Here is a 12457-nt window from a genome sequence, read left to right as displayed (position 1 = left end):
CATAACGGAGCTATGAAAATTTTTATAATCGGATTTCGACCCCGATATCAAAAAGTCAACCCTTCGGTCAAACTTCCCAAAATTCATCTTTCGGCATTTCAAGCCTAATTCCACTACGGACATCCAAATAAAATTTTGATAACGCTCCTAAGTCCAAAATCACCATACGGAGCTGTTGGAATTATCAATATTCTATTCCGGGGTCATTTGCACATAATTCGAAATCCGGTCACTATTTAAACTTAAACTTTAAATTTTTCAACAAAATTTCATATCTCGAAATAGCATCCTACGTTTTAGCCACCCTTATCACACCGCATGACTTCTAGTAGTCAACCATACAAGCCACGCATATCAATCCACCCTTATCTCACCGCATGCGTTTCAACACCCAGACCTTATACCACCGCATGCGTATCAATATCTCAATATATCACAATTTGTACCTCAAGTGCCCAATATTTCAATTTTCTACAGAAAAAAACTCACGAAAATATTCAAGAATAAATAATTCAGGAAAATAATATTCCAAATTTTTTAATATGTTGCTTCAATATCAAAATAAAAAATGTCAAATACTTTATATTTATAATATTTAATTTAAAGAAAATAAACCTTCAAATAATGCACAGTATGAAAGAAATCAAGTTTCAATTAAACAGGTAAAATAATTAGCAGGAAAAAGGCAAACAAATTTAAAATATATATCACAGATCAATTATGGAGAATATAACAGGATAAAATAATTTAATAAATGCGTAACATTGATCTACACAATTTAAAAATATAATCTTTCATATTTAGCCCGTGTACACACTCGTCACCTCGTGTACACAACTTTCAACACATTTCAATAATCACATTAATATCAATTCTAGGGGAAATTTCCCCCACACAAGGTTAGACAAGTCACTTACCTCGACTTGCTTCAATATAACAAAGTATTATGCTTTTTCCTCAAATTTTCGACTCCGATCGACTCGTATCTAGTCATAATTAATTCGATACAGTCAACAAAAATTATAGTAATCCATTTCATAAGCAAATATTACATTTTCATTAAAATCCAAAATTAGCTCAAAATTTGTCCGTGGGGCCCACATCTCGGAATCCAGCAAAACTTATAAAATCCAATAACACATTCAATTACGAGTCCACCCATACCAATTTTACCAAAATCCGATAACAACTCGACCTCCAAATCTTAAATTTTTGTTTTTGGAAGATTTTGCAAAAATCTTGATTTTTCTTCAATAAATTCACGGATTCATGATGTAAATGAGTATGGAATCATGAAATATAATCAATATAGGATAAGGAACACTTAACCCAATTTTTTTTCGTGAAAAGCGCCTTAGAACCGTGCTCCAAAAATCCAAAACGAAATGAATGAAATGACCATTTTTGGTCCTTAAGTTTCTGCCAATCCGTCACTAAAAGTCCATTTCCGTCACTAAAATTCAATTTTCGTCACTTAAAGTCCACCAGAAACTGCTCTACCAGCCTTCCTTCAATTGATCATAACTTCATGTACAAATGATACATGGTTTACCTTTCTGGAAACTAGAATCAACCGACTACAACTTTCATGTTTTGCAACGTTTCTGATTCCTTATGAATTGCGAGATATAAGCTTCCAAAGTCGTCTCCATGCATCAGAATTTCTGGCGAAACTGCTCTACCAGCCTTCGTTCAATCTATCATAACTTTCTGTACAAATGTTCAAATAATTATTGGTTTAACTTTGAAATCAGAATTTTCGTAAGGAATATTTGTGGGAAATATCATGTATTTATAGCCAAAAAGTTGGGAAATAGCGAAGAGTTGTAACTCTTCATATAAAGACTACAATTCAAAATGGTTATTTTATAAAATGGCCATTTATGCAAACTGCCAAATTTAAATTCTGACGAGATATTCAACACGGAGGAAAAATAATTTACCATTATAAAACGGCTAATTTAGACTAAAATAATATTACGTTAATCAAATAAATTTGGTCCAAAAAATTAATCAATCAATCAATCAGATCATTTGACCGAATCCAAATCCGAAGCCGAAGCCGAGCCGAGTGACAATGGCGCGAGGTTTACCTTCTTCTTAACTCTTTAAGAGCTAGAAGAAATGCAATTGTATATATACTCATCAAAACTCTTTTCCTCCTCCAATATGGGACAATGTCTCTTTGTTAAAGAGGAAAATTCAAAAGTTTTATTTTTTCCTCCATTTCCCATTCACTCTATTTTAAGTTATACCAAGCTTAAACCCAACAATCCCCCACATGAATGGAGAACGGCTATATCATGAAAATATGCATGAAAAACCGTGTGATTTACAAGCAAGGATTAATCGCATCTAGATAGGGATGGCAAACAGTGCGGTGCAGTGCGGTTGCGGGGCAAACCCGCATAAAACCGTGAAGGTTTCAACCCGCCCCGCATAACATTTGCACCCGTATCCACTCGTCCCACACCTACACCCGCGTCCACCAGCCCCACCCCGCCCCGCATATATTTAATTTTTTTTCATTTTCCTAGTTTTTCTTAATTAATGTTTTGCTGGATTTTCAATTTCATCAACTAAAAGGTGAAAAGCTCTTTGGTTGCTCATGTACTTTATTTTTGCAATTTTTTTTTTTTAAAGAATTTGTTCAATTAGAATTGCGGATTGAAAAAGAGCGAGTCACTTTGCCGATGGTATTGGAATTTGAAAACAAATGTGGGAATAGGTGGCATCAAACTTCTATAATTTTGGTTGGTATGTTGTATGCTTTTAGTTTCGAAACAAAAATGAAGTTTAGTTTAATATAATATAAATTCAGGATTTAGTTGTATGATATTTTAAGTGACAAAATTAAAATAGTAATTTTTGTGTAACGAATCTTCATTAGATAAATTTTAAGTGGCAAAGTTAATAATTTAATCATAAAAATATTTGTCTTAACAATATTTTATATTCCCTTAAATGTCTAACTTTTTTCTTTTTTTAAAAAAATTTCAAACTTAATTAACATTTCACTAAAATGTGTATTTGAAAAAAAAATTATAAATGATTTATTTTTGTTTATGTGAAGTATCAAATATTTAAACAGATTAGTCTTTAAGGTTTGCCTCACTAGATAACTTGTACAATAAGCCAAAATCTAGAAAAGTTATGCAAACCCGCGTAAACCCGCATAGACCCGCGATCCGACCCGCACCGCATTAGTCTTTTAAAAAATAATCTCAAACCGTTTCGCACCCGCCCCATACCGCATAGCTTTAAAATCGCACCGCTCTGCATAGCCTTAAACCCGCCCTGTCCCATTTGCCATCCCTACATCTAGATAAGTAAGTTTTCCTTTAAACTTTCTGTAGAAAATTTATGTCGGATATACTCGGTCAATCGGTAGATTTGATATATCTGAACCGTCGAACTTTGGTGTATACCTAAACAACCATAAGTCACACAATCAATCCTTAACCGTCTTTGGTTCTCATTGTTATGTATGTTTCAATCATGAACACCGCCTGATTCCATAAGTGCGTAGAGAACTGGCCTTACAAAATTCTCTTTGAAGCGGCTAATACTTCACACTTACATAGGTGATTCCTAAATATGTCATCCTATAGATACACTCTTTGATATACCACATATCAAATTTAGAAACCATTAAAAAGTATTAATGTTTTATCCTTGATACTGAATATTGTCTCATCACGAGAATGGACCGAAATTTTAGCTGATAATGTTGAACCGTCATTAATGATTTTTTTTAATCTCCTTGAACCTAGATCTTGGGATCTCCAGTCTTCTAGGTTAAAGTCACTGCCACAATGACTTGTCCTCGGTCATAGTCTCATTCCCCTTGATGATCTTTCAACTACCTCTCTAGTAGGCTTTTTGTAAGCGGATCTGACACATTATCGCTTGACTTTACATAGTTAATTGTGATAATTCCCCTAGAGAGTAGTTTCCTAGCAGTTTTATGTCCTCGTCGTATATGACGAGATTTACCGTTATACATAACGCTCTCAACCCTTCCAATTGCCGCTTGACTATCGCAATGTATATATAACGGTGCTAACTTTTTGGGCCAAAATAGAATATCTTCATTTCGGAGCCATTCAGCTTATTCACCGGCTTTATCTAAGGCTATGAACTCAGCCTCCATTGTAGAGCGGGCAATACAAGTTTGTTTGGACGACTTCCAAGAAACCGCTCCTTTACCAATAGTGAATACATATCCACTTGTGGATTTAGAATCAGTTGAACCGGTGATCCAATTTGCATCACAGTATCTCTCAATCACCGCATGATAATTACTATAGTGCAAAGCAAAGCCTTGGGTATGTTTTAAATATCCCAAAACTCGTTTCATCGCCATCTAATGAGATTGACCTGGATTAGTCGTGTATCGGCTCAATTTACTTATAGCACAAGCTATATCTGGTCGAGTACAATTCATGATATAAATTAAACATCCCAACACACGAGCATAATCCAATTGTGATATCCTTTGGCCTTTGTTCTTTGCAAGTGCAAGATTCACGTTAATTGGAGTCCTTTGCAATTTTAAAATCTAAGTGCTTGAATTTTTCATGTATTGTTTTAATGTAATAAGATTGCCACAATGCCAAACCTTGATGAGTCTTATGAATCTTAATACCCAGAATTAAATCGGCACTCCCAAGTCTTTCATATCAAACTTGCTAGTTAGCATACACTTAGTCACATTTATGTTGGCAATGTTATTACTCATTATCAGCATATCATTCACATATAAGCAAACAATAACTATGTGATTTGGAATTTTTTTTAATGTACACACATTCATTTATCTTAAAATCATTTGACAACATTGATTGGTTCGCATACCATTGTTTGGGTGCTTGTTTTAATTCGTAAACCGTCTTAATAAGTCTACATACCTTCTTTCTTTACCTGAAACCACAAACCCTTCAGGTTGTTCCATGTAAATTTCTTCCTCTAAATCTCCATTTAAGAAAACCGTTTTAACGTCCATTTGATGAATTTCAAGACCATATACCGCAACTAATGCTACTAATGTCCGTATGGACATAAGTCTTGTAACTAGAGAGTATGTATCAAAATAGTCAAAACCTTCTCGTTGTCTATACCCTTTGACCATAAGTCTTGCCTTATATTTGTCAATAGTACCACCATCTTTCATTTTCCTCTTAAAAATGCATTTAGAACCCAGCGACTTATTGCTTGGAGGAAGATCAACCAATTCCCATGTATGATTGTTCAATATGGATTCTGTTTCACTATTGACTGCCTCTTTCCAAAATAATAATTCGGAAGAAGACATAGCTTCTTTAAATATTTGAGGCTCATTTTCCAATAAGAACGTCACAAAATCTGGTCTAAATGAAGTAGACATTCTTTGACGTTTACTACGTCTTGGATCCTCCTGATTAGACATACTTTCTTTTGTTTCTTTCCGAGGTCGTTTAGATCCTTCACCAATCGACTCACATTTGTTTATACGGATTTATATTTTTGAAGAATAATTATGGATTTGGAGCTGAAAAGGTCTTATAAGCCTGCTATGTGACCCCTTCGTTAATTGAGGGGTACATATGACAAATAGTAAAATAGTAGGGGCTAAATTGATCAAATAGTATAAAAGAGGGTAACTATATACCATATTCAATAATAAAGGGGTATTTCTTTACCCTTTTCCATTCTTATAAAAAAACACACAAATAGAAATAGTTCACTTTAACCGAAATTCCGGTGGTTTAGGGTTACACTATGTCGATGCCGTGTGCATGTGGAACTAAGGAGGTGGAAGAGGGTGAAAAATTCATGAGTGGAACCTCGTCTGCGGAAAAGGAATCGACCCCTGAGATGACATTGAAACTCGAGGATGAGGATGAAAATAACAAGAATGATTTGAAGTTTGATGGAGAGGAAAAAGGGAAGGAGGATTATGATCCGGATGATTGGATGACGTGGCCAAATAAGGACGTCTTTATCAAGTACTATCAACAGCTACGCGAGAGCGATGTATGTTCATCACTACTTCACCATTGTTTTTTGCCTATTCCATTTTCTTTTTATTTGTTTCATTTTTGATGAAGGTATTACCTCCAACTAGTACCGGGTAACTCTGCTCACAAGGTTAAAGAAAAATTTAGTAGCTTATCAAACGCCACCTTAATTTGTGCATATTTGACTTGAAAAAATACTACGCCTTAAATTTTGATACTTGTTGTAACTAACTTGTTTATTGCTTTATTATTAACTATGACTTGTAATTGCTTGAAGAAATTAAGTGAAAGGTGAATATCGAATTAGTTCTGGAACTGAATTAGATCATGTGTTTTTAACTAGGAGATAGTGTTAAATCATGCAATTGAGACTGTTGAGTTGCAATTTTCCCCCACTAGTTTGGTGTTAATACCAGACCTCCAATTTTTATACATGAAAAGAGCTGGCATGCTCTAAGAATTGTGATGATATGTCTATAAATCATTCTTTTGTAGTGATAATAATTCGTGTTCTTTGGAATCCACTTACCAAACAAATGCCAAAAAAAAAATATGGAGAGTGTGTGCGTGTGTGTGTTCCTTGAACATCTTTTGTCCGGTTCAAAGTTACTCTTCAAGGCATCCTTGTGTTTTCCCTGTCAATAGATGCTTATTTATTTAAAAATTACAACTTGTTTCAGTATTTTCTTCTATTTCACTATTAGTGAAGATTAGCAAAAGAAAGATGTATAAGCTGTTTTATTTGTTGTTTGCTGGGGACTAGTTCGGTATAATTGTCATAACGTGTGAAAAATAAGACAAGTAGTAGAATTAATCCCACGTAAAAAAAAATAATGGCAGCTCAGTGCACTAAGCTCCCGCTATGCGCAGGGTCTGGGGAAGGGCCGAACCACAAGCAGTGGCGGACCCAGAATTTTATACAAGCGGGTTCATTAAACACGACACCAATAACAAGAACGATATCATATATAACAAGAGAGATTTGCTCAACTATATTTTTTCTTTTTTATTCACTACAACAAATGAAGTCATCATTTTTAAGTTGGCATTTTTAGCTTTACCAGTTGAGCAAGTTTTTTTAATAAAAGTACTACAAATTCTATTTAAAATTTAATTTTAGAATAAATTATCTACTTACTTGAACAAATTTTGCTTTGACAAATTTAAAGATTTGCTAACTAATTTTATTTAACATATTTAAAAGTATATTAAGCTCTAAAACATATAACCTTATTTAGATATTTTCCTCATTTGTAGAAATGATGTTATTTACCCCCAAAAAAAAAAAATCAAAAGAAAGAGTATTAACTAAACTAAATTAATACAAATTATTGAAGAGAGCTTAATGAACCTACTCTGAGTAAATTAACGCTCTGAAGTGAACTTAATTAGGGTAGGGTAATGCGGCCATACAAACATAATTAATAATAGTCATAGTCAAAAGACAAAAAGCAAGTGCTGCTATGAGGAGTCAATTGCTGAACCATCCATAGCCTTTGAACCCGCTTGACCACCACGCCACAAAGGTGTGTTGTGTCAAGAGGATTAGTTATTATTTAAATAACCTTATTGTTCCAGTATTAGATGATAAATACATGTATACACAGTATATATTTTTGACGAAACGGGTTCATTTGAACCCTCTTTGATACACGTGGGTCCGCCCCTGGCCACAAGAGTCTATTGTACGCAGCGTTACCCTGCATTTCTGCCAGATACTCTTTCCACGGCTCGAACCCGTGACCTCTTAGTCACATGGCAACAACTTTACCAATTACGCCAAGGCTTCCTTTCAATTAATCCCACGTAAATATGTAGCTATATAAAGTGGTATCAAGATGTGGAAGATATGAAGTTATCAATTTACGTTGAATGCTTGCTGCCTTTTCTATTTGAAAATAAGGGTGTAGAAAATTGGGAGCCTCATGGAAGAAGAAAATGAGTGTGAACTTGAGGAGTAGTATTTAGAAGTCAAACTCCCTCCTCCTGTGAAGTTAAATTTTGACACATTTTAATCCAGAAACTGAATAGATGCTCATGGAAGATGCTATACATTTTCCGATATTAACTGAAATTCCTAGGACGAGTATGTTGGTTGTACTACTGTAGATTTGCATCATTGTGCCATTTGTTGAATGCCATTTATATATGTGGCTGGCTTTACATGTGGATACTAGGTGATGTAAACATAGGTTTCCTGATATCTCTCTTTTTCTCCTTATTATTCTTTTAAAACTTTATTTTGCATATGCTTTTATTTTTGTTATCTATTTGTGTAGTGTAGTTAGTGCTTAGCTAGATGTGTTTTACATGAATCAATCTCTTTTTACTAAGCATATTTTTTTTGTATATGGCTCAAGAAACTATGGAATTTTATGTGCAAACGTTCCAACAGTGCATTCCTCCTTTCTTGGTCATTCAGCATCTATGGTCGGTAAAGCTGGTTCAAGTCAACTATTTTTCATAGGTTGGGAGGGGATGGGAGATACTGTAGCATTTTGAAATCTGTGAATTTTAGATCCTTTTTTTTCTATATCACATTTGTCATGTGTATACTATATCCAACAAAATGCATGTTAGGAGGCGTACTTATTTCTGAGGCACTGCACTCTATGAAATAGGATGGTGAATCATTCTATGGGGCTAGTCACCACCTAGTCATCAGATTTGAACTGGATTTCTTTTCACAGCGTTTGCAAGAGTGCTGCTTACAATTTAAAAAGGCATTAGACAGGGCCTAATTGCATTTGACCTTTTGTTAAATGCAAGGACCTCGCTTGGCTTTATATATTTTGGTTTCACGTGTTCCCTTAGTTCTTGAGTCATAAAATTGACTGCATCTTGTTTAGTTAAGCCTAAGAAGAAGGGGAGGTATTACTTTGAAGCTTGTGGGAAGGTCAGAGCAAGATGGTGTACGTTTTACCTCCTTTCTCTTGAGTGTAATACCTGACTGATAAGAAATCTTTAGGACTAAATGTGTATTTGAATTTTGAGGGCCATAGAATTTATGCCTAATTTCTTTGCAGAATCTGGTGATCTCTTTCCTTCTCTTTGTTTTTCTTTATAATGGCCACCTCTTTTTTTTTTCTTGTTTCCCCGTCAGAGTGTTCTGGTGTGTTCCGGTGAACTTGTACGCACCTTGACTATTTTCTCCCTGTGCCTTGATTTTCTTGCTTTTTACATGTAGATGGCCTGAAAATTGATTGTAGAGATGGAATTGAAGTGGTGCTCCTGTTGGATGTTCGAAATTACCTGTGCTTTTCCTACTCTGCTGTACATTTTTGCGGTAATTAATGCTATAACTAATAGGTAAGACGAATGCACAAGACATTAACGTGGAATTTTTCTAAATGAATGGGAAAAGGGATTCAATACTTGCTTGAATAGAAGTTGCAAAATCTCTATGCAATTACAATTTGTCTATACAATGGTTCCTTTTTTTTTGGGGCCTTCGTTTTGGGTGCTCTCTCGATATGGTTTGTGTTGAAAGGAAAATGATATATGGTTTTTGTTGACTTTTGCTGTTGTTTTTTAAATACGTCTTCATGTCACCAGCCAACTATCCACTACAATGGGTGGTATTCTTTTCTGTGTGGCAACTGAAATGTTTGAAATTCGTAACTTCTCTTTCGCTCTCTTGTCTGCACAGACGTACATATCTGCGTACATAACTTATTTATATGACAGAATCTGCTCCATGAAAACACATTCTATTGTGGTACAAGTTTTCAACTATCAAATTTGTGATTATATTTTACTCTTTGTTCAGATCTCTCAGAATTCAAATGTTGAAATATAAACCTTTAGATGCTGTCGCAATTCTCATCTGTTAATTGTTATGTATTTTAATAGGGTTTTGAGTTTGATGAATACCCTGGGTCGTGCTTGTTTGCTCCCATCTACCCCATGATAGGATTTGAAAACTTTCCTGAGTTTGTGGATGAGATCAAGGGTTATGCTTCAATGGCAATCAAGAAGTACTTTCACAAAAAGAGAAAAAAGGTAATGATCTTTACCTTCTTATTTGGCCATTGCCTGCGCCCTGCTGTCCTGTGCTTCCTTCATAGATATTGACTTTTACCTATTGTTAACTGCAGGGAAAGGAATACAGTATTAAAGAGATTGTGAGGATAAATGCAGGTGGTTGTCGTGACTTTAACTACTACATTACCTTTAAATTTGATGATTATGGGAAGGAAGGAACTTTTCAAGCTAAGGTGGTAAAAACAATTGAGGGCACAATAGAGATTCCAATTTGCAGGCACAAGCGCAAGGTCTAAGTTCTTGCTGAAGTATCTGTAGTAACTCTTGGTGTTTGGCGCCTCTTGTGTACAAAACCTCACTCTCTTTTACTAAAAGAGAGCTAGTATTATTGGTTTTTTTCTTATCTGCCATTGACATCTTATTGGCAAGGTACACGCTGCTTCTTTTGATGTTTCTGACTTGTAATGGCTTTATATTTAAATCTTTCAAACAATATGTTTCACGTATTTGTTCCCAATATCTGAATGGATTGGTAACAATTTCACTTTGGAGATAGCTTTCGGCTTATTTGGCTATGTGCAGGCAAAGTAGAAGGTGCCTTTGAATTTGGTTTATTTTGTACGTTTATACTTTGCCAGGGTTACTTTTCTTATCCTCTTGAAGGGGAGCAGTCGTAAGTGAATTGCTCGTCGTTTTGAGGCTTCCATTTTAGCGCTCAATATTCTGTCGCAAGGTCATCTTGAATTGTCATTGCGAGAAACTCTGGTTGGTTTCGTGGAACTCGCTAAACACCACATTATTCATGTGCATCCTATTAATGCAAGGCACAACTAGGCTTTTGAATATCATTTGATAGGCCGATAAAAGAAAAGAATACGTACATTAAGTTAAAAACTGGAGAGATCATATTATTTTCAATAAATATAAACTAATTTGCAGAGTCAAGTAAAGAAGATTTCTTAGACGAGGGGTTGCTATGATGTTAAGCAACCTCCACTTTCAACCAAGAGGATGTGTGTTCGAGTCATCCCAAGAGCAAGGTGGGGAGTTCTTGGAGGGAAGGATGCCGAGGGTCTATTGGAAACAACCTCTCTACCCCATGATAGGGGTAAGGTCCGCGTACACACTACCCTCCCCAGACCCCACTAGTGAGATTATATTGGGTGGTTGTTGTAGGTAAAGAAGATTTCAAGAGAAGAATTTGTTATTTGACAAAAGAAAACGAACATGCCGTAACATAATAAATTATATACCTCGGAGCCTCCCTCCCCCCCCTCCGGATATTGTTGGTAAAAATTGCACGGGGCGTCCTATTTGGTCCCCTATTTAACCTATACCCATATTTTTAAAATTATTTAATCTATACCCTAATTTTTACAACTTCAAACGCCTCCTCTTTTTCTTCATGCGACTTGTGCGCTCCTTTCTTCCTCCTTTCTTTTCCTCGTCTTCTTCTTCTTCTTCTTCTTCTTCTTCTTCTTCTTCTTCTTCCTCTTCCTCCTCTTCTTCTTCCTCTTCTCCTCTTTGTCTTCTTCTTCTTCTTCTTCTTCTCTCTCAAACACATGAAACTCTATGTAAGTATTATTGATTGAATATGAAATACACAGTGATTTAACACTAGGGTATGAGTTTTGCGTTAAGTACATTGTATTATGCTGAATATAAGAACACAGGTCCAGGATCGAATGCCAGTAACAGGGTTACATGGACTGGTTATCGTGGTGAGATTAACTTCTTGGATGCATCTTATTTCACTATCTTTAATTTCATAGTCGAAAATTATTAGCTGCCTTGGACTGGAGTCCCTTACACTGGTGGTTTTTATATTTATAAGCAAGAATTTTTTTCTTGATCTTTTATCTAATTTGGTTGTTCTTCAGCTAATTCCAAGTCTGAAGTTCTTCAGCGGGTCTGAAGTTTGCACTACAAACTGAAGAAAGACTAATTTGTCTGAAGTTTGCACTATGAACTGATGTTTTCCCGATTGCTTAGCAAGTCAGGCCAAACTTAAGGCGAAAATATCTGAAATTTTGCTTTGATAAGGTCACACTTCAGGCAAAAAATTCTGAAGTTCAAACTTCAGACATAAGTGTTTGCTACTTCAGACCCGTATGTCTGAAGTTATCCGAAAAGTGGGTAGACTTGTAATTGTTTGTGCAAAGCGGGTATAAGTTCAATAGTGACCCCAAAACTGGGTATAGATGCAAATGCCCCGTATTATTGCTTGATCGTGAATTTTCTATTGTTCATATAAAAACATACAATGCTTTACGAGTAATGATTTTTTTATTTAGCGATATTAGTGTAGTGACAGTATTTTGGGGGTTATAAGAAAATATAAGGGATAAAAATTTATTATACTTGGTCAAACTTAAAGAGTTTTAAGCTTCCCAACTTATAACTTGTAGCTTATTTTGGCTTAAAAATGCATGACTTGGACACTTCTTATGGTTACCAAACACCAAATTAAAGTA

General features: G+C 35.2%; 1 protein-coding gene across 2 annotated transcripts in view; it reads left to right on the top strand.

Moving 5' to 3' along the window:
• The window catches only part of LOC104117629 (uncharacterized), a 106638-nt gene extending 96100 nt beyond the window's left edge, over nt 1–10538 (top strand). Inside the window, exons 2-4 of one of the 2 annotated variants that reach the window (XM_070186227.1) lie at nt 5752–6015; nt 9852–10001; nt 10097–10538. In XM_070186227.1, the coding sequence (XP_070042328.1) occupies nt 5761–6015; nt 9852–10001; nt 10097–10279 (588 nt within the window). In that variant the 5' untranslated portion in view covers nt 5752–5760 and the 3' untranslated portion in view covers nt 10280–10538. Of the gene's footprint in view, nt 1–5662; nt 6016–9851; nt 10002–10096 lie in introns of those variants that run through there. The other variant, XM_009628703.4, reaches the window with a different exon arrangement.
• Nucleotides 10539–12457: the final 1919 nt, after the last annotated feature.

This window comes from Nicotiana tomentosiformis, chromosome 9 (genome assembly GCF_000390325.3).
Source record: "Nicotiana tomentosiformis chromosome 9, ASM39032v3, whole genome shotgun sequence".
NCBI classification, from domain to species: domain Eukaryota; kingdom Viridiplantae; phylum Streptophyta; class Magnoliopsida; order Solanales; family Solanaceae; genus Nicotiana; species Nicotiana tomentosiformis.
This window is presented reverse-complemented; position numbering and strand designations above follow the sequence as displayed.